This window comes from Macrobrachium nipponense, chromosome 28, assembly GCF_015104395.2.
Source record: "Macrobrachium nipponense isolate FS-2020 chromosome 28, ASM1510439v2, whole genome shotgun sequence".
In the NCBI taxonomy this organism is placed as follows: Eukaryota; Metazoa; Arthropoda; class Malacostraca; order Decapoda; family Palaemonidae; genus Macrobrachium; species Macrobrachium nipponense.
Window position 1 is genome coordinate 15,665,478 of NC_087217.1, and position 20,658 is coordinate 15,686,135.

General features: G+C 38.0%; 1 protein-coding gene across 3 annotated transcripts in view; it reads left to right on the forward strand.

Moving 5' to 3' along the window:
• LOC135201455 (protein white-like) overlaps nucleotides 1-20,658 on the forward strand; it is a 122,865-nt gene that overhangs the window by 1,567 nt on the left and 100,640 nt on the right. For all 3 annotated transcript variants that reach the window (XM_064230411.1, XM_064230410.1, XM_064230412.1), the window contains exons 2-15: nucleotides 1,592-1,739; nucleotides 2,362-2,478; nucleotides 3,465-3,586; nucleotides 4,523-4,594; nucleotides 5,409-5,507; nucleotides 8,436-8,582; nucleotides 9,116-9,207; nucleotides 9,727-9,943; nucleotides 11,020-11,139; nucleotides 12,523-12,654; nucleotides 13,328-13,556; nucleotides 15,828-15,933; nucleotides 16,888-17,059; nucleotides 17,821-19,074. In XM_064230411.1, coding sequence (XP_064086481.1) covers nucleotides 1,592-1,739; nucleotides 2,362-2,478; nucleotides 3,465-3,586; nucleotides 4,523-4,594; nucleotides 5,409-5,507; nucleotides 8,436-8,582; nucleotides 9,116-9,207; nucleotides 9,727-9,943; nucleotides 11,020-11,139; nucleotides 12,523-12,654; nucleotides 13,328-13,556; nucleotides 15,828-15,933; nucleotides 16,888-17,059; nucleotides 17,821-17,937 — 1,890 coding nt within the window. In that variant the 3' untranslated portion in view covers nucleotides 17,938-19,074. The remainder of the gene's footprint in view (nucleotides 1-1,591; nucleotides 1,740-2,361; nucleotides 2,479-3,464; nucleotides 3,587-4,522; nucleotides 4,595-5,408; nucleotides 5,508-8,435; nucleotides 8,583-9,115; nucleotides 9,208-9,726; nucleotides 9,944-11,019; nucleotides 11,140-12,522; nucleotides 12,655-13,327; nucleotides 13,557-15,827; nucleotides 15,934-16,887; nucleotides 17,060-17,820; nucleotides 19,075-20,658) is intronic.

Here is a 20,658-nt window from a genome sequence, read left to right on the forward strand (position 1 = left end):
AAACAATTAAAAAAACTTTTATATCATCTCCCTTCTTATCTAATCTTACCCGAAAAGATAGGATCCAGCGGAACGGCAATGAAATAGCCCTGCTATCTAATCAGTCAAGTCTTAGTGCAAGTCACACCGCGATTTTTGATATGGTTACGAAAAAGGCGGGAGAGTGTATCAAATCAAATGACGTGGTGAATTTATTGAAATTTTTCTTCATAAATAATTTAAAACTCACTGGATGGTCTGATTTCTGCTTCTCATAGGAAAAGTGAAATGAAAAGAAGAAATTTTTCTGTAATATTTTCTCGCTGGACTTCAAAGGCGTATGAGACTATTGATATATCTGTTTATGAACCTTTCAACTCCATCTCGAATCATGCTCAACCCCTGAGAAGAAAAGTGCATCAACCTTTATGGAAGAATATAATTTGAACTTACATTTCGTAGGTTAATTGGATTTGTCACTGTAATGATTTGTCAGTTCTGTAAGCAGTTGGAGAATGCCTCGAAGAGGAATCAAGCATTTATAGAGTAAAGATTTGATGGTTCCTATATAAATTTAGGCCTATCAATCTTAAAGACTTTGATTTGACCTTCTCTGTTAATTGTTAGCAATTAATACCACGGACATCCAACATCCAACATCGAATTTATCTGAAAACGAGGCCCTGGAAGTCAAAAGTTGTATGCGTGTGACATCTCGAAATCTTCCGAATACCATCAGAGATAAGGTTTATCAGCGCTGTGTCATAACGCTGTATGCAGATCTCTTTATCTTTTGTCTTTGACTAAATATTAGGAGAAAGAATGATTTCATTTTCTACCTGGTTCAGTCAGATGTTATGTAAATGAACAATATTTTCTCAGTGATAATATCATAAAGAAATAATTGATAGGAGATATACCAGAATCACGGCTTGGTATGCGTCAGCAATGTTCACATCTTGAAGACTTGGTGAAATAACTGTCAGAAAGATATAGCATTTTTAATATAGAACTCATAGATACAATATAATTTTAGATATCAGGCTGATATCCAGTTATGCAAAAACAATTTTCAAAAGCCAAAGGCTCTGGAATAGTGGAAATTATTAAGAACTTTTAACATAAAGTTTTGTTTTTAGCTTAGTTGGTTGAGATCAAAACTTATGATTCGTTGAACTTATACTAAATTGAGTTGTCAACAGGTTAAGCACCGGTGGTTTGCGGATGATACGGAGAGATTATAACTATTCTGACGATTCGAAGTTTGGCAAAAAATTTTCAAAGAAAACTCAGAATGATTTATTTAATGTTTTCATAAGAAAGCTTTCATTAACTGCTTAAAAGTAACATTAAAAAATGAGATTTTAGCTCACAAGATATGAATGATCAAAAATCAGTACACGGTAATCGGCCTTTTTGGTTCTTTCATGTATCGGTAAAACATTCATTCTTGTTTAATTCATTCCACAATACTGAAGTTTATTCATTAATATTGAAAACGGCGTTTTAACAGTCTGCAGAGGCGCATTACGCTCATTAAAGCTAAACATCCTCCCTCTTCGTTTGTTTACATTGTGGCTAAACTCTTCTTCTTCTTCGCCATTTCCTGCAGGAAGTCGAGACATCGCTGCCGATCGAAGCCAGCGGGAAAAGAGGGGAGAGGCTGACTTACTCCTGGGAAAATCTGAACGTCTACGCTCCCGTGCTACAGGGGTGCTGCAAGAGGACTAAAGTCTCCGAAAAACACATTTTAAGAAATGGTACCTTTGTTTTCTGTTTCATATTTAGTGAATTACGATGGTTTATAGTTAGTATTCGAGTCGTGGTGGTTGAGAGGGCTTCAAGATCAAATTGGGAGATTAAAACTTTCGTCCCAATTGTTCAATCTTTACAGTCAGTGGATCATAATTTAAGAAAAAATAGTATTTAAAAGCCATTAGTTATGTGTTACATACATACATATACATACCCGTATTTGAAAGTAATTATTTACGTGCTGTATACATGCATTCATACATACATACGTATTTGAAAGCCATTATTCAAGTGTTACATACATACATACCTAAGTATTCGAAAGCTATTATTTACGTGTTGCATACATGAATACATACATACATACATACGTATTTGAAAATTTACGTGCTGCATGCATGCATTCATACATGCGTACATACATACATACATACATACGTATATTTGAAAGCCATTATTCAAGTGTTTCATACATACATACGTACATACAAGTGTGTATGACATTCTATTGCAGTCTTTAGTGCTAAATTAAACCATTATCTAGAAACTGTTTGAACACAACTTTTCTGTAAGACTTATCCCCCCCCCCCACCCCCACCCCCCACCCTGCCACCGCCCCCTCTCCAGTGACAGGTGTGTGCCGCCCAGGGGAACTCCTGGCAATCATGGGGGCGTCAGGTGCCGGCAAAACGACGCTCCTAAACTGCCTCACCTTCAGGAGCGACCAGGCCCTCAAGATCAAAGGTAAATTATACGGCTTTCCGATATTTTTGCGTTATTTCTTATAGTGATGTTATGAATATAGGATTGAGTGTGGTGATTATTTTTCAAAACAAAGTTTTGCATTCAACCTTTTCAGGCATTAAATGTCTGTAAATTGAACAAATATGCATTTGTATATGTGTATATGCATATTTACTTATGTATAATATGTATATACGTGTATATATAGTCTATATATATATATATATATCTATGTATATATAAATATATATATATTATATATATATATATTATATATTTATATGCATATATGTGTACACACACACATACTATATTATATATATATATATATATGGATATATATATATGTATGTATGTATATTATATATATATATATATATATATACATACATACATAAACGAATATATTTACTTATATATGAATATGTATATAAGTGTTTATGTGTATATATATGCATATTACATTATCAGTAATGATATGAATATGTAAGGAAAATAAAACAAAAGATAGAAAGGATGCTAATAATGAACGTAAACTTATCAACTCCTCGAAAATCTCATCAGGCTCTCCTTGACAAGTGAAATAAGACTAATGTCTTGAAGTACAGAGGATGGTAACGAGTTCCTAAACCTTTAAAAGAGAGAGAGAGAGAGAGAGAGAGAGAGAGAGCGAGAGAGAGAGAGAATTGCTAAAAAGGACTCATATCACAACCTGCACAAACTGTGCCTTAAGAGAGGCCTTTCTGCTAGTCTTAGAATAATAATAATGATAATAATTATCATTATTATTATTAGTAGTAGTAGTAGTATTAGTATTAGTAGTGTCAGTATTAGTAATAGTAGTGACAATAACATTGTAAGAACATCTCATTTTTTCTTACTAAGGAGATCAAATCCAATACTTTAATGTTTAGTCCTTAACTTTTTATTCGTCCGCTAAATGACAAACTGCTTAGCGACCTCTCGTCTTCCATTTCCCCCTTCAGGTAAACTCTACGTCAACGGGCGCCAGGTGACCCCGAATCTCCTGACGAGCCGCTCCGCCTACGTCCAGCAGGAGGACCTCTTCGTCGGTACCCTGACCGTTAAGGAACAACTCACCTTCCAGGTAAGGGGAGGGGGTTTAGTTTGGCTTAAGGTTAGGTCGTTGGGACTATTGGAGAAGGCGGTAAAATAATCATTAAGTTCAATTAGTCTCGAACTAAGACTTTCGTGTTTTTAGGTTAAACAAAATATGGTATTTTTAGAATCACGAATGTAATTTTGCTTAGGGATTTTAAAGCTATTATTATTATTATTATTATTATTAGAAAATATTCATAGTACCATGAGTCTTGAAATGGAGAAATAAATCCCCACACCTATGTATGGGTACAAATATCGATTTATTTTCGAATATATTTGTACCCCTACATAACTGTGGATTTGTTTCGCCATTATTATTATTGTTGTTGTTATTGTTGTTGTTGTCAAGTAAAGTACAAGTAACATTGTTTGAATATTGGAAGATGATACTTTTAGAATTATGCAAGGTTCAATAAGAACTGCAGTATGGACCCTTTCTAATGTATAAGAATAGTTTTGAAGCTTATTCCTCGAGAAGTACATCAGAATCCACGACTGTTGCCCGTTTTCTTCATCACAATCTATCTCATTAAAAAACTACTGAAATTTTTAACAGGTTGCTGTCTTCTTTGTTTTAAGTTCATGAATAGATGGCAGAATCTGTAAGGAAACACTGCATTCTGTGGTTTAAATACCACCATAGTTCAGTCATAAAAGAATTTTGTTTCTTTCTCTGCTTATCGGGTATTACATTCTTATGAAAGTCTTTGGGATATCAGAAGTGTCAATCTGCTTTATCAGCGTTGTATTTTTGGGGCACTCGGCATGAGATCTTGCATAAGGTAAAGATCTCTATCGTAACCAAAACATAATTCAGACCGCTGTCTTTCCACAAACTAAGTTATCTTTGTGAAAAATGTGGCTGATTCATTTTGCCACGCATTTCACTGAATCACGTTGATATCTTTTTAATTCACAGGCCAACCTTCGAATGGACAGTGACATATCTAGCAGAGATCGCATGGCGAGAGTGGAAGAAGTCATGATAGAAGTTAGTGGCGAGTATTCATGTCTATCTCTCTAACTAACTATCTATCTATCTAACTATCTATCTATTTCTTTATCTTTCCGTTTGTCTTTGCGTATGTCGGTTGGATAACATTGTGCCGTCCACTCCCTCCGTAGCTGTTTATTTCCGTGGCCATCTGCTCGTCCAAATAAAACATCATCTGAGGTTCTTTTCAGCTCACAGTGTATCGAAAAGATTTTTTTTTTTACACAAAATTTGTGTATCTACATGAAATCCACTACGATGGCTGTAAAGATAAGATATAGACATTAACAGATCTGTTAACTTCAGCGGTTTTACTGGTCTTATGAGTGTTAATTATACTTGATATTGTTTGAATGTCCAAATAGAGTCATGGATCTTGTGGGTTCTTTGATCAGGGTGGGAGGAGGTCATTATGATTAATGGGAGGCTTGAAGATATTGAAACGACTCTTTAAAGATTAAAAACCAAAAAGGAAGATATGACATACTATAGATATACATTATTTATTGTTATTACTTTGAAATGAACAAAGGGGGCTATGTATATATTCTGCAATACATGATTTTATTCCGTAGAGAAGTTCAAGATCGTAAGAAGTTCAGTGGATCTGAAAATATTCAAGAGATTCAGAGAGAAACCCTATTTAGATTAGATAAGACGAATTTGGGTCATCTCACATGTGATTGTACAATAATAGCTACGCCAAGAAAAATTATACGAAGGAATAGTTGAACCAGAAATTAATTGATGAGGTGAAGAACACGAAGAAATAATTGAATGTTTGAGTGAAATAGAATCCATTTTTTTCCAGCTTAATTTAGCGAAATGCGCGAACACCTTGATCGGATACCCGGGCAGACTCAAGGGTATTTCTGGAGGAGAGACGAAGAGACTGGCATTTGCCTGTGAGGTAAGGATTGTCTCGTTATCTTCTTCTGTATATTTGGTTATTTAATGTGACAAAATTTGTAATTTATTTAATGTTACGAAATCTGTAATTTGTTATTTAATGTTACACAATATGTAATTTGTTATTTAATATAACAAAGTTTGCAATTTGTTATTTCATGTTACAAATTTTTTTATTTGTTATTTTATGTAAAAAATATGTAATTTGTCATTTAACATTACAAAATTTGTAATTTATTTATTGTAACAAAATTTTTTAATTTGTTATTTAATTCAAAAAATTTGTAATTTGTCGTTTAATATAACAAAATTCTTTGTCATAAAATTTTTAATTTGTTATTAAATATAGAACAAATTTTATTTGAAATTGTAAAAGGGCCATCAATCTTCTTTGCAAGCTTTCTCAGCAAAATTCTCTCGTGTTTAAAAGAGAAATGTAGAGAAAAAAAGAAGAAAAGTAAAGTAAAACACAATTTAAATAATAATATAATAATAATAATAATAATAATAATAATAATAATAATAATAATAATAATAATAATAATAATCACTGTCCCCACTACTCTTCGTAGTAGCCATGATTCCCATGACAAAAGTACTACAGAAGATGGATGCCGGGTACCAACTCAAGAAAAGAGGCAACAGAATCAACCATCTGATGTTCATGGACGACATCAAGCTGTATGGTAAGAGCATCAAGGAAATAGATACCCTAATCCAGACTGTAAGGATTGTATCTGGGGACATCAGGATGGAGTTTGGAATAGAAAAATGCGCCTTAGTCAACATACAAAAAGGCAAAGTAACGAGAACTGAAGGGATAAAGCTACCAGATGGGAGCAACATCAAACACATAGATGAGACAGGATACAAATACCTGGGAATAATGGAAGGAGGGGATATAAAACACCAAGAGATGAAGGGCACGATCAGGAAAGAATACATGCAGAGACTCAAGGCGATACTCAAGTCAAAACTCAACGCCGGAAATATGATAAAAGCCATAAACACATGGGCAGTGCCAGTAATCAGATACAGCGCAGGAATAGTGGAATGGACGAAGGCAGAACTCCGCAGCATAGATCAGAAAACCAGGAAACATATGACAATACACAAAGCACTACACCCAAGAGCAAATACGGACAGACTATACATAACACGAAAGGAAGGAGGGAGAGGACTACTAAGTATAGACGACTGCGTCAACATCGAGAACAGAGCACTGGGGCAATATCTGAAAACCAGTGAAGACGAGTGGCTAAGAGTGCATGGGAAGAAGGACTAATAAAAGTAGACGAAGACCCAGAAATATACAGAGACAGGAGAATGACAGACAGAACAGAGGACTGGTACAACAAACCAATGCACGGACAATACATGAGACAGACTAAAGAACTAGCCAGCGATGACACATGGCAATGGTTACAGAGGGGAGAGCTAAAGAAGGAAACTGAAGGAATGATAACAGCGGCACAGATCAGGCCCTAAGAACCAGAAATATTCAAAGAACGATAGACGGAAATAACATCTCTCCCATATGTAGGAAGTGCAATACGAAAAATGAAACCATAAACCACATAGCAAGCGAATGCCGGCACTTGCACAGAACCAGTACAAAAAGAGGCATGATTCAGTGGCAAAAGCCCTCCACTGGAGCCTGTGCAAGAAACATCAGCTACCTTGCAGTAATAAGTGGTACGAGCACCAACCTGAGGGAGTGATAGAAAACGATCAAGCAAAGATCCTCTGGGACTATGGTATCAGAACGGATAGGGTGATACGTGCAAACAGACCAGACGTGACGTTGATCGACAAAGTCAAGAAGAAAGTATCACTCATTGATGTCGCAATACCATGGGACACCAGAGTTGAAGAAAAAGAGAGGGAAAAAATGGATAAGTATCAAGATCTGAAAATAGAAATAAGAAGGATATGGGATATGCCAGTGGAAATCGTACCCATATTCATAGGAGCACTAGGCACGATCCCAAGATCCCTGAAAAGGAATCTAGAAAAACTAGAGGCTGAAGTAGCTCCAGGACTCATGCAGAAGAGTGTGATCCTAGAAACGGCACACATAGTAAGAAAAGTGATGGACTCCTAAGGAGGCAGGATGCAACCCGGAACCCCACACTATAAATACCACCCAGTCGAATTGGAGGACTGTGATAGAGCAAAAAAAAAAAAAAATCATAATAATAATAATAAAATGCAAATACGTTATATTAAGGGAAAAGGCAAAGTAAAGTATACAGTGAGAGGAAAAAGAGGGGCAGCCCGATCTGCTCTTAGTCCTTCTGGATTCCGAGGACGTAACCGCTAGTCGTTACTTTCCCAACCTCAGAAGTCAAGCATTTGGAGCCGAAGATCGAGAACGGCCTCGGGCGAACCGTGGAATGGATGCAGCACCTTTGAGGAATCGCTAAGGCTGGAGCTGTGTTGTTTTGTGTCTTCTTTTTAGCATTAAGGACCCATTCACTGAACGATTGTCTGAACGACTGTCTGAACGATTGTTGTTATCGACCCACACACACACTATTCATACAGTATGAACGATCTCCGCATCGATTTCAGTCTGAACAAAGATTTTGTCTCGCAGAAGACATGGCATCATCTCTAGAAGAGACGCTCGCGACAGCTTTATATCGGCAGACAAACACATACTACATTGAACGACCTGTGTATGACAGACTTAAGTCGCAAGCCAGCAACCTGGTCGTGACAGATTCCCGCTGAGATCGTTCAGACACGAAGTTTCGCCCACTTTTGCATTCAGACAAGCCCATTTACAGTGCTTTTGCGAACGATACAGACTGTCGTTCAGACAATCGTTCAGCGTATGGGGGTCTTTAGAGTAAATCAAATTTAACATTGGCTTCTGAAAGTGTTGACTTTGTCTAACATAAATAGAATTGCGCTTTTATTCCAGGTTCTGACCGATCCTCCTCTCATGTTCTGCGACGAACCGACGACAGGTCTGGACTCCTTCATGGCTCAGAATATCGTGGAAGTGATGAGGACTTTGGCCCAAAAGGGCAAAACCATCATCAGCACGATCCACCAACCAAGTTCCGAGGTCTGGGATTGCTAACACGAATGCCTTTTTACTTATAGCAATATTTTTTTAATTACTTTTGAATTTATCACCCTGGAAATGTTTCTTTTCTGTTTAGAGATATCGTACCAATAGAAGAGATCTAATTTTTTTTTTTGGGTGAATTTAAGCTTTGTTTTGGAGATAACCATTTCATATCTTTTATATGATGTAAAGTTAATTATGTGTATGGCTATGTCATGTAAAAGTAATTCCTTCCTTGGTAAACGCTATTACAACGATAATTGCTTATAGTGAACTTGCATTCTTGAGCTTATGATTATTTTTTAAAGTAATAAAGGAAAAGACTTCTCACGATTGTCTAAAGTAGTCCCATGTTATTCAATTGTGTGTATGGTTATGTCACGTAAAAGTAATTCCTTCCTTGGTAAATGATATTACAATGAAATTTGCTGATAGTGAACTTACATTCTTGAGTTTATGATTATTATCTTCTCTACATCAAGCAAAGAACACTCTTCACCACTGTCTATTGACTCTATTCCCATCCAAAGGTATTCGCCCTGTTTGACCGGGTCTTATTGATGGCCGAGGGGAGAACTGCCTATTTGGGTTCGACAGAGACCGCCCTCCAGTTCTTTGCCGGGTAAACAGAAAAGGCGATAAACATCTGCCTGGATTTTCAGACCGCTGAGTAGTAGATTATTAATATTCGATATGGCAAAAACTAGATAGATATATAGATAGAATTTGAAACAATCGAGCATTTAATTGCCTATAAATTCTGTATGGATGTACTGCAATTGCTTAGTAACTATATAGAATTTTAACGAACTTGAAACATAATTTATAGAGCATTATTTTCCTTTATTGTAAATTTTATACGGATTGATTCAATTGCTAGCAAAAAATAATAATTTTAACGCACTTGAAACATGACTTATAAATCATTTAATTCACTGTAATCTATATACAGATACATTGCAAATGCGAGGTGTTTTCCTGTTCTGTCACTAACCTCTTTAATCCATGGCCTGGCTCAGAATTTTACCGTATTTGAAACAATTTATCGAGCATCTCATGACCTATAAATCTTAAACGGTTGCATTGCAATTGCGAGCTGGTTTCCTGATCTATTCACTAACTTCTTCAATCCGTGACTCAGAATGGGCAAGGCCTGTCCAGACAGCTACAACCCAGCCGACTTCTTCGTCGGGAACTTAGCCATCGAGCCGGGGAGAGAAGAAGAGTGCAAACACTTCGTGGAGAACGTCTGCGACGCCTTCGAGAAGAGCTCCTCGGGCCAGGATGTTCTCCAAGCAGCTAAGGACAATTCTCAAAATGGAAATGGAGGGAATCACGGCTTGGACGCCCATGTGCAGGTGCGTCGATGCAGTCAGCTGTTTACCAAACTCCAGCTTTCTGTAGCTATTTCACGTTTTCCTTTATTGATGCTTGATTAGGATAATGAACGCTATACTCTGTTTTTTTTTTCCATCTGTCCACCCGCGTGTGGTGTTTGCGTATGGTAACACTGCGTCCCGGGCTTTAGATAGTTACATTTAGCTTCCATTCAACAATAATAATATCCTATTTCGAATATTAACGGTGTAATTCGCATACAGTAAATTATTAAAACATTTTTCAGTTGCAAATCTACGCCCAGATATCCTTTTATTTACCTAAAACTTGCACATAGCGTTACTATTTAAAGCCTGGGACGCAGTGTTACCATGCAAAACATCACAGGCGGATACACAGATGGAAAAAAACAGAGTATAGTTAATACAGGTAAGTTGCTAAGTTATGAGTGCAACATGAATATATTGTATCTAAACATCAACTTTTGTCTGCAAATGAACATTACATATTAATGGTTGAAGTGAACAGAAGGTAGATTTACTGTTTGATCAGTTGGTAATGACGGTTCATTGTTTTATATAGCTTTGTTGCCAGATCTCGCAACCCAGCAAATATTGAGTGGAAGTTACAAACTCGAAGTCAAACCCGTTTGATCAGTCCTCCGATCCATTTACCTCTAGAATGTGAAATGATCTTCCTTACTCTGTATTCCCTGAGTTATCCAAGTTTTCTTATTTTGAAGCGCGCGCGCGGTCATCTTTAGTTCAGAAAAATCTATTCCTCTTAAGTTGATTACCATAAAAACATGAACAGAACAAACTGTACTTCACGTCAAAGAGATAAAATTACCCCATCATTTCGCAAGTGTCTACCAAACAGCTGATTTAACCTTCCTCTGATGATATTCAAACCTATCATATCTGGCATTTATTACCATTAGCAAATAAGTCAACACCTGTACCTTTCGAAGAGTAATTTCGTAAGTGGCAGTTACTGATATGTGTGATCAAATTCCTTTAAGAAACCATTAAATTTTATTCAACTCACTGGTTACTTAGTCGTGTTTTCTGCTTATATAATTCCTCGTTTCTTCTAGGTTGCCAAGTCTCCTTACAAAGTGGGTTGGTGGTCCCAGTTCAAGCCTGTCCTGAACCGAGCAGTTATGGAAAACATAAGAGAAATCATGGTGCTACGTGTCAAGATCTTCCAGGCAATTGTAAGTTGCCGTCTAGTGGTCGTAGCTCTTAAAATGTTTTTTGTTTGTTTGTTTGTACGGTGCTTTTACGTTGCATGGAACCAGTGGTTATTCAGCAACGGGACCAACGGCTTTACGTGACTTCCGAACCATGTCGAGAGTCAACTTCTATCACCAGAAATACACATCTCTCACTCCTCAATGGAATGGCCTAGAATCGAACCCGCGACTACCGAGATGGGACGCTAATACCATACCAACCACGCCGCTGAGGCGCTTTTTTATAATGGAGGCTCAAAACTAGCCCGTGTTCAGCAGAATCTTAGTTAATTTGCATAGCTTATATGAAAATTTATCTCTCTATCTACAGCAGATTCACTGATATATTGCCTAACATGAATCTCTCCCAAGTGATGGCAGATTTAATATCAATTCGTGTTGCTTAAGTATAAAATAAGCGTACAGCTGATGCATGCAGGGACTAGTACTGAGTTCAGTTAAAATTTCACCCCTTTTCAAGGGTTGCAAAATCATGTGTGCCTTGATTCATTTCAGGTAAAGGAAAAATCTTCCCTGTATCAACGATAACAAGTTCATGAATATTTGTATGTTATAATGGTGATGTTCTGGATTCTCGGTTCCATCCCTCAAAAGGCTATTTGTGTTAATTTATTTAACACGAACGGAAACTCGCTAACCCCTACGAATAATTTTAAGTACACGCTTCATGAAAGATCAAACTCATATCTTTCATGCTTCAGCAATGACCAATTCCCAAAGAATTCATTCAACAATGGAAAACCATCCATGTCTCAGCAATGAAAGATTCACAGGGATATCATTCAACACAGTAAAGCCCTCCTTGTTTCAATAACAATAAATTCATGCCGGCCTCGTTAAACAAAGTTAATTTCATTCAGCACAGGAAAATGTCCCCTGTCACAAAATTACTGACACTTAGTTCAGCATGGAAAAGGTTTCCCAGTTTCAACAATGACAAATTCGGACAAATATCTTCCATCAAACTCCAACCTTCCCTGCTCCAGCAAAGGCAGATTTATTTAGTTCCTCGTTGTGCGAGTCGGTTACGTGTTCGACTACCGACCTCAGGTTCGAGTTTCCACTCAGCCAACGTGAAATTAGAGGAATTTATTTCTGACGATAGAAATTCATTTCTCAATGTTGTTCGGATCCCACTATAACCTGTAGGTCCCGTTTTTAAGTAACCAGTTGGTTCCTAGCCACGTCAAAATATCTAATCCTTCGGGCCAGCCCTAGGAGAGCTGTTAATCAGCTCAGTGGTCTGGTAAAAACTAAGATATACTTTTACGCATGATTCATTCAACATACAGAAATATATATTTTCTTTTTGAAGTGCCTCTTTCATTCGATTTATTCCAACAGCTGATCGGCCTCCTCGTTGGGCTCATCTACCTCGACCAAAACCCGGACCAGAACGGCGTCCAGAACATCAATGGGGCGCTGTTTATCATGGTCACTCAGACCAGCTTCGGCGGCGTCTTCGGAGTCGTTAATGTACGTCAGGGCGTCGCCTTCAGAATGGCAGCGTCCCATTTAACAAAATACTAACTATTTTCCTTGCGTGAGGGTTGTGTAGCAAGTTCGGTTTAGGGTGCTGCACCATCCTTGCTTACAGACTTCCTGTTATTTTTCTTAGTTTAGCATCTCTTTAGCATCTCTTTCTTTCGCTATCGTTCTTTTACATCAAAACCGCAAAGTAAGACTCATTTCCTTTTGTTAAATGCAAGTAAATCAATTGTTCTGTCATCCTTATTTATCACAAACAAATATGCATAATTTACTTCAATTGTGTATTAACTTCAAATGTAAACTGGATATAGTGCCTTCCCTTTTCCTTATCTTTTTTCAACGTTAATGCCACTGAATTTCTTTCTTTTTTTACCGCCACATTTCTCAATTTACCTTATATTTCTTTCTGATGTTTTAATTTTCTTGAAGTAAAAATGAAAATATGTAAGTGAAACACTAACATGTAATTTTTTTTATTTTTACAGTCACATTTCTCAGTTAACGTTATATTTCTTTCTATTGTTTTAATTTCCCCAAAGTAAACATGAAAACGTGTAAGTGAAACACTAAAATTAGAGTATATACACTACAGAGAACACGTACACTTAGCCATATCAGCCAAATAAGATGAAAAAAAGGACCCCCTTCTCGGCCACAGACATTCTGCGCCCAGCTGCCGATCTTCCTGCGGGAACACTTCAACGGGATGTACCGGACAGACGTCTACTTCCTGGCGAAGAACGTCGCCGAGATCCCGCTGAGCATCGTCACTCCCATCGTACTCATCAGCATCCCGTACTACATGGTGGGGATGAACCCGCTGGCCGAGAGGTTCTTCGTCGCTATGGGGGTCTTGGTGATCGTCAGCAACGCCGTCACGTCCTTCGGTGAGTTACTGGTATCCTGTTCTTGCACTTGACTGGTAATAGATGCACTATAGTAGGTTCACATCAACCGTGCGTCTGATGTCTAGGCCAATCCCTTACGACGATCCTGATTGGCTGTTGATAAGCCAGTCACAGGGCTGGAAACTCAGTCTCTCTCGAGAGTTCACATAGGCAGGATGTACGTTCCGCCTCTCCTGATGGATACATCTTTCAAAAGTATCCCTCAGGAGAGGCGGAACATGCATCCTGCCTATGTGAACTCTCTCGAGAGACAGAGAGTTTCCAGCCCTGTGATTGGCTTATCAACAGCCAATCAGGAGCGTTGTAAGTTTCTTTGGCGCAATCAAGTTTTCTGTAAAGCATATAAGGCTATATGAGTAGCGGATCATGAAGTTTGCAGCCACGGCCCGTTGGTGGCCTTTACTATACTGCTGCCAGATGTATGATCACAGCTAACTTTAATCTTAGATAAGATAAAAACTACTGAGGGTAGAGCGCTGCAATTTGGTATGTTTGACGATTGGAGGGTGGATGATCAACACGCCAATTTACAGCCCTCTAGCCTCAGCAATTTTCAAGAGCTGAGGGCGGACAGAAAAAGTGCTGACGGACAGACAAATAGCCGCCTCAATATTTTATTTTACACAAAACTAAAATGATAATCTTTTCGACAGCCCCTCTGCTTATGAGTGGACAGAGGGCATAAAGTACTGTAGAATCATGAAATTAAAAAAGAAAATAATCCTAAGAATGAGATAGTGTCATCCTCAGACCCTTTTAGCCATTCGTTATTCCCATTATTAGTGAGTATTCCGGGTACTGCCCCCTTAACCCCCCCTCTAAAGTCTAAACTCTTTAGGTTACCTTTACTATAGTAGATTCACATCAACTGTGCATCTGATGTCTAGTCCCGCCCCTTACGACGCTCCTGATTGGCTGCTGATAAGCCAGTTACAGGGCTGGAAACTCTGTCTCTCAAGAGAGTTCACATAGGCAGGGTGTGTGTTCCACTTCTCATGGGGGATACGTCTTTCAAAAATATCCGTCAGGAGAGGTTGGAACATACATCGTGCCTATGTGAACTCTCTCGAGGGGCTGAGAGTTTCCAGGCCTCTGACTGGCTTATCAACAGCCAATCAGGGACTGGCCTAGACATCAGATGCACAGTTGATGTGAATCTACCATAGCTTCAGTGGTTCCTAGTGATTAATTTCATTCTAATCAGCAAGAAAAACGGAAACTAGAAACTAGAATGATCGCAAAAGCTCTGTCAAGTTAGCGTAAACTTGCTCTTGAGTTAAATTAACACCTGTCTGTCTTTACCAATGGTGTTTAATATGGATCTAGATCCATGATCACTATTCATGAGCGCAGGTGATTCCTGCCTTCAATTTTAATGAAGAAAATTTAATGTCCCTTCCTTTCTTCTTCTAAAGATTGATGAACATCAATTACTCAATCATCTTCATTGTTTAGTTAATTTGGGATTTAACTGAATTATTATTGCCTTTATCTGTGTCACTTAACGGTCAAGTAATTTCTGATAAACCATAATCTTTCATAAGCACTTCCTGTTAGGATTGACGTTCGAGAACGTACAGTTTAAATTACAATTCATCTCCATTAATCCATTGATAATGCAGAATATATATTTGATTTATAATATCGTTTTTATGCTGTCACTCACAATGAAAATTTTTTTCTTGTTATTTGATGCTATCTGTCCTTTGATTTATTATAAATAAATTGCATTTTGTCTTGGTTATTCTGTTGGCAATTTAGAATGCAACTGTTATTTTACTTTACTTATGGTCGGCTGATGGAATATTTTTTTTTAATTCAGAAGACGAAGCCTATTCATATTGAATAAGCCTACCACAGGTGCCACTGACTTGAAATTCAAGCTTCCAAAGAATATGGTGTCCATTATAAAGAAGTAAGAGGCCCCACTTATTAAAAAAAAGTAAATTAACAAATGATTAAATAGATGAAAACATAAGAAAATGATTAAACCGCAACGAGAATTTTGTATGGGTAGTAATGCATAATCATCTTCGCTCGAACTTTATAAGTACCAATTGTACCACGTCCTCAGTATGGAGACTTCCACGATCCAGCGGTGTGAGGATATAGACCCACGGTCATTATAATGAGGGAAACTTACCCCGAGTTGGACGACGACAAGTCTGGACGTGGAGTCTGTTATCAGGAGATTATCGTGGGTCTGTTAGCCTTAGGGTGTCGTCGTTAATGACCTTCGAATTCCAACAGGTCTCATGGTCTCCTGTCTGGCTCCGAACATCAACGTAGCCCTTGGAATGTCGGCTCCGCTGATCGTCCCCCTCATGATCTTCGGCGGATTCTTCTTGAATTCCGAGTAAGGAAAAACGGGCTCCGAAAGTCGTAGGTCATTTAAATGATGGTATACTTGGCGTTTGAAAGAGGCAACAATAGTGATGATGATGATAGCAATAATAATAGGAACGATGACGTAATGATATCATTGTAATCGTAAGAGATGAAATTTATATAGGGTGTCCATAAAGTCCCAGCACCATTAGAAGCAAGAAATACTTTTGATGGTACTGGGACTTTATGGACACCCTGTATGATAATGATAAGATTGACTAAATAGAAGAGATGGGGAAATGCGTATAATGATCTTGCGAAAGGGAGAGAGAAAGAGACTAAAATAAAGAGATGGATAATGTAATAATTAAAGGCATAGTCAGTCAATGATAGATTACCATGGGCCCCAGAAGAAAGGGGGTTGGGGGAGGGGACGGGGAATGTCACTGTCTCAGTTGTGGGAATGTTTGAGAACTGCGGCTCGCAAAGTAAATTCCTCTATATAGGAAGATCAGGCTGTGACACCCTTTAGGTCACCTCCAATTTTACACGGCTAAATAAAGTTTCTTTTCTTAACTTGCCAGGCTAAGGAATCTTCTTCCTACATTGTTTTTTGTATTCTTATAGCATTACACTCTTTCTTTTTTTAACAAATGGTTAAGCACCCCCTCCTTACTTCCTTTTTTCTCGGTTTCTTCAAGCCTGGGCTACAAAAGGGCATTTGGTTGTCGGCCCAAATGGCCTTTTATTTTAGGGATACGTTATATTGTTTATTAGTTCTTGAAACTTCTTTGAAAAGGTAATTCGGGGAGGTGATGGAGTCTTAGGCCTAGACAACCCTTCTCTCTCCGTATTTAAGCTCTCTATGTTCTAATTAGATACGGTTTCTGCTTATGGCGATAGTCTTACACAGAACTCAGGAAAGGAAAACGCATATCTCCTCTGGTTATTTATTCATTAGTTCCTCTCCGCCCTGTTCCAGCACCGTCCCTGTCTACTTCATCTGGATCAAATACATCTCGTGGTTCAACTACGCGAACGAAGCCTTGATCGTCAACCAGTGGGATGGGTTCGGCAACATCACGTGTCCTGCGGAATCGGCCTCTTGTTTGGCGGATGGGGCAGCCGTTATCGATTCACTTGGATACGAAGGGGTACGCAAGCGTGTGTGTGTGTTTCAGGCTTCATTCCTCATTATTTTTATGACTCCTTTTCCATCCATTATGACTGACAACCCTTACACCTGAAATATATAAGATTTAGGCGCTAGGACTTTGATGTCATTGAGAGGAGAAAGGTTAGAGAGGTGCAACAGGAAATGAATATCGCAGTTATTAGGAGAGGTTGCAAGAAAGCTGGAAGAAAGAGAATATAAACGGGGGTACAATAAAAGGAATGAGAGGGGTTGCATAGGGACCGTAGGTACGCTGCAAAGAACCTTAAGTAATCCCTACTGTGCACAGTGGGAGGCGCACTGACAACACTCGCTCACGTTCACCTACAATTCTCTTCTCACATTTTTGAACTTTTCTCGATAATCTTCGTCTGTTTTGTGTGATTTACTCATCTCAGTCCCTTTGTCTTATTCTCATAAATCTTGACCTATTTTCATCATCCCGTATGCGATTGGTATTACAAAGTTGGATGGGAGCTTTCATTCCCTATTCATACGATTTTATTATATCTCTGTTCAAATGTGACTGCTTCATTAGACTAAAGCTTTTTTTTTTTTTTTACTTTTAAATATGACTTAATTTCTCCCTTTCGTGAATTTATTTTATTCTCATTTGCGACACAATTTACCTTCACTTATTACGTACCTTTATTCATCTCGTCTTACGCACGACTTCCTCTTTAGTCCCATTTATTAAGTTATCGCTTTTTTTTTTTCTCTCTCTCTCTCTTCCTTTTACAGAGCAGCATCGACTTCGACGTAGGCCTCCTTTTTGCGCTGATAGTCGGCTTCAGAGTCCTGGCTTTCCTCTTTCTGCTCATGAAGACTTCGAGGAAATCCGTCAAGAATTACGAATAAATCGGAGAGGATAATATGAGGGAATTCTATCAAAAAATTGCGAATTAATAAGAAAAATAATAGAGTAGCACGTGCTGGAACTCTTGCACTACTTAAAACAAACATCAGGAGAAACCATTTTTTTTATGAATAAGAGATTACTCGACAAAATGTGGAAGAGATCAGGCAAGAATCGGGAATAAATGTGGAACGATAAACGACTAAAAAAATTCTTCAAGAATTATAAATCGATAACAGAAAATCAACAAGACTTCGAAATCCACCAAGAAACGTGGATTTATTAAAAATAATCAACATGGCTTTGGAAAAATCCATAGGTACTTAAGACAATGAGAAAACAACAAACCAAATAAACAAATCCTTCAATATCCAGAAAACCTGTCAGTTTTGACCAAATAAATAAAATAATATGATTACCAATGGAATTCTTACCGACAGGTAGCCGAGTCTTTAATTTTACCTATTACATGAAAAATTATTTTCAAAATATTTTCCGGATTTTGCTCCTAATTAGTGACGATTTGAAACGCGGACGCCACCGTGGCCGACAGACCGAGAGTTCTCTGTGTGGTTACGATACCACCCAAACATCAACTAAGCTCAGCACTCAATTATCAGTAAGCTATTCCCAAATTTATTGCAACAGAGTAATGTATATGCTTCATATTTACAAAACGGGCGACCAATAGAACGAGACGAAATAAAAGAATGTAGGGTTGTGGTGGACGGTACCGATACTCTTGCCTGAATGCAAATTTGGATTGCATTAAATTGTCAAGAAATTCCATGACGTTAAGTGCTTTTTCGATAGATAGAAAGAGGGTTCATCTTAATTATCTAAGTAACTTATTGAACTCTTGCTCTAAGTCATAGAAACTCAAACATTAAGTTGCTTTCAAATCACAGAGGGTCGATAATAACTGTAGATTTTGTCTATAGAGAAGTTCTATGTAGTTTAGTGTGTTGCCACCAGGACGGCGCTTTTTGCAGTCTTGCAGTTACAGTGGGGTAGACTGTTAAGTGCGTCTTGGCGTTTGTATTTTTTCGCTCATTATCTTAATAGTGGAACGTTTTGCGGCTTATAATTACAAGTGGGTACAGGAGTTCTTCAGGGAGAAATGGGATAACATTTTTCAGGCAAGCAAAGCATACTGAAGTCTAATTAACCATCATTATGGTTTAGCCAGTTAATGTCTAGGTAGTTAGCAGTAGATGCGCTTTTCGGTCAAAATACCTTCTATTTTCGGGGTATTACTGTGACGAAAAAGTGCAGTGGCGATTTTAATTTTGGAATCAGGGCAGCATTCATGTTATATATGTTACGTAACATAAAAGCAAAAAAACCTTGTTCGTTATGAAAAATGCTTAGTAGCAAGCAGGTTACTGGTTGTGTCAGCGCGTCTCGTCTTTAAACATGCCGCTGTGATGCGTAAGGACACCTGTATTTTGTCAGTCATTAAGAATTCTTTGCAATAGGTAGGCCTGTAGGATACCTTCTGTGTCACCAGTTGCTCATTTTTAGACTTGCAGTTTTAACTATATGCATTTTACCAATCGTAGTTTCTCGACGAAATTCTGAAACGTCAAGCTTGGTGGAGAGTATTTGAGAACGACGTAAACAAACCGTAAAGAACAACTATTATTTAATTCAAAGTAAAAGTAGTTTTATTCATGTTTGTGAAAAATCCAGGTTTACGATATATTTTCATCAAACGTATTCTTTAGGTTGGTAATATCTAGAAAATGCTAACCAACTTGAATTTCGAGTAATTGCCAATCTGAGAGACATACCTAGGCTACACTTAAACCGTCATTCATTCTATTTTGTAAGGTGATATATCGTTTAAACCAAATTCGACATATGAAAACAATTTCCCTACGGTAACAGTTAACGAATCATCAATGCCAAAGTAAAATGGCCTTTAAGAACGGTAGCAAGGAAAGAATCTTGGCCAAGCTACGCTAGTCCTATGCCAGTTGATTTGGTGGATATTTTGGTAATTCTAAGTCTGCATTCCGCAGTACAGTAGACTATGGCAGTTGACGTTTTCCTGTTATTTGAACCTTCCTGAACAAGAATTCCAAAGTAATATTTATTTGGTCGTCTGTAATTAAGCTGTAATTTACCTTTGAAGACTACATGACGGAACAATGGGTGCGATGTATGTTTGTACAGAGATCAAAGGTAAATAACAGATTAGTTACAGTCGACCGGGAAAATATTACCTTAAACTCTTGTAAAGTAAGTAAAATAAAATAGGAACACGTCAACTGCCATAGTCTACTTCAACTGAACAATCTTTGAAGTTTAGGTTTGGGGCCAAGAAACTTGAACAAACTGCCATTTTTGAATTCTGGTAGGTGGTGCAAGATACGTAACCACCAGGGAGCATCATGTACGGTAATGGGGGGATGGGGTGGGGTACTGGGAGAGGAAGGCACAGGTACGAGTTGGTAAAGCCACGCTGGGATATGATGAGAAATAATTCCCAATAAATATCACTGACAAAAGCACTAAACCTTAGGAACACCAAAACACAATTGATATTAGTAAATAATGTACATAAAGATTAGGAACCTTACCTAAAATGTGACCTAAACACCTTCCTTTGTAGGTCAGCTTCACACTCGTTGACATAATGAGGGCAAAAGGCCTGTTTTCTCAAAGGCTGTATCTTGACAGTACATTACCAACCTTTCATACTGCCCTGAGTAATGGAC